Source organism: Phoenix dactylifera, unplaced genomic scaffold, assembly GCF_009389715.1.
Source record: "Phoenix dactylifera cultivar Barhee BC4 unplaced genomic scaffold, palm_55x_up_171113_PBpolish2nd_filt_p 001400F, whole genome shotgun sequence".
Lineage (NCBI taxonomy): Eukaryota > Viridiplantae > Streptophyta > Magnoliopsida > Arecales > Arecaceae > Phoenix > Phoenix dactylifera.
Window position 1 is genome coordinate 58099 of NW_024068722.1, and position 1843 is coordinate 59941.

The 1843-nt window shown below is 52.1% G+C and overlaps 1 protein-coding gene across 1 annotated transcript; it reads right to left on the bottom strand.

Moving 5' to 3' along the window:
- Positions 1-308: 308 nt before the first annotated feature.
- LOC120108574 (putative disease resistance protein RGA3) lies at positions 309-1493 on the bottom strand. The gene has a single exon (XM_039122217.1). It carries the CDS (start codon positions 1491-1493, stop codon positions 309-311), a length of 1185 nt encoding a protein of 394 aa, XP_038978145.1.
- Positions 1494-1843: the final 350 nt, after the last annotated feature.

Genomic DNA, 1843 nt, shown 5'->3' on the forward strand with positions numbered 1-1843 from the left:
TGAAAGATCTTATTTCAGCACTATAATTCATAAAAATCTGACCACATAGAGAAAAATAGCCTGTTATCGAGCCCGAGCTCGAGCCCAATTACGAGCCCGAGCCCGAGCTCAGGCCTGTTCCGGAGCTCGTAATTGAAACAAGTTTTACGAGCTCAAGCCCGAGCCTTTGCTTTGCCAAACAAGTCCGAGCTCGAGCCCAATACAGAGCTCATTACCGAGTCCGAGCCCGAGCCCGAACCCAAGCTTCTGTGAAACAAGCCGAGCCGAGCTCTCCCAGGCTCGGGCTCGGCTCGTTAATAGCCCTACCCTTATAAAAGGCGGGCTATGGCTGTAATCAATACATTACTTTCCTTTCCTCCAGCCACCAATGGAAGCCGCAGCGTCTCCGAGAACTGGAAATTCTCAGCCCACAAGTTATCCAGCACCAGCAAGAACTTTTTCCCACTCACCTTGCAGCTCAGGTGACGCAGCAGAGCGTCCAAGCTGGATATATTACATTTCTCCTCGCGGCCTATGTATTCTATAATCTCTTTCGTAACCCTTCTCACATCAAATCCTTTGGACAAACCAACCCAAACCCTCAAATCGAAAAAAATTTTCACTTGAGCGTCATGGTAGACTAATTTAGCAAGAGTGGTCTGACCGATTCCAGGAGCTCCATAGATCGGAAGAACGGGGACGACTTTTCCATGATCCGACATCAATGCGCTAACAGTCTCTGCCTTCTCAACTTCTCGGCGGACGACATGTGAGCTGTCATAAGAGGCCACGGATTGAGAAGGGGGCGAGCTTTCTCCCGTTCGCCCCCTTCTCCTCCCGTCTCCGGCCTCCAGAGGGAGATTCTTCCGGGCTTCGGCGATCTCGTCGAACCTCTCCTTGATCTTGGCTATCTGGGTCGCCAGTCTCCGGCGCTGGAGAAGAACCGGGTCATGGCCGAGGCCCAGGGAATGGAGAGACCAGGAGCGCTTCCGCTTGCGGGATGGGCCGGCCTCGCCGCTGCTCTGGTCGATGGGGGAGAGATTGAGCTGTGTCTGGTGGCGATCGAGGAGTTCGTCGGCGGCGAAGGCGACCTCTTTGAGTTCGCGGAGCCAGCGCTTGACGGAGTCGTCCTCGATGTAGCGGCGCTCCTCGGCGTCGGTGACGAGGGAGTGGATCCGGTCGCGGGTTCTTCGGAGCTTGTCGATCTCGTCTTCGAGGCCGCGGATGAGGGAGTACTCGGACTGGAAGAGGGAGACAAGCCAGTCCACGAGCTTGTCGGGGAATTTGGGGATGATGGAGGCGGCCTTGGAGAGCAGATTGTTCCAGTCCATGGCGAGGCGAGGATGAAAAGGAGAGAGCAAAGGGATGGTTCTTCGGAGCTTGTCGATCTCGTCTTCGAGGCCGCGGATGAGGGAGTACTCGGACTGGAAGAGGGAGACAAGCCAGTCCACGAGCTTGTCGGGGAATTTGGGGATGATGGAGGCGGCCTTGGAGAGCAGATTGTTCCAGTCCATGGCGAGGCGAGGATGAAAAGGAGAGAGCAAAGGGATGGTAGTTGCTGATCGTTCGGAGGGAGTTGATCGAGGGGAGGTAGCAAGAAGAGACGGCGAGGCTGGGGAAGTTGAAGGGAAAAGAAGACGGGGGAGAGGAAGAAGACTTTGACGTTGACTCGATAAAGATTTTTTTTTTTGAAAAATTAAACGTTCGGTCCTTGTGCATCGATTTTATAACTAGAGCTGTTTTATTATTATTATTATTATTATTATTATTATTATTATTATTATTATTATTATTATTATTTTTCCTCTTAAAGCGGGTAGATCATATTTGACGAGTACGGATACACCCACCCAATCAAGTTAGA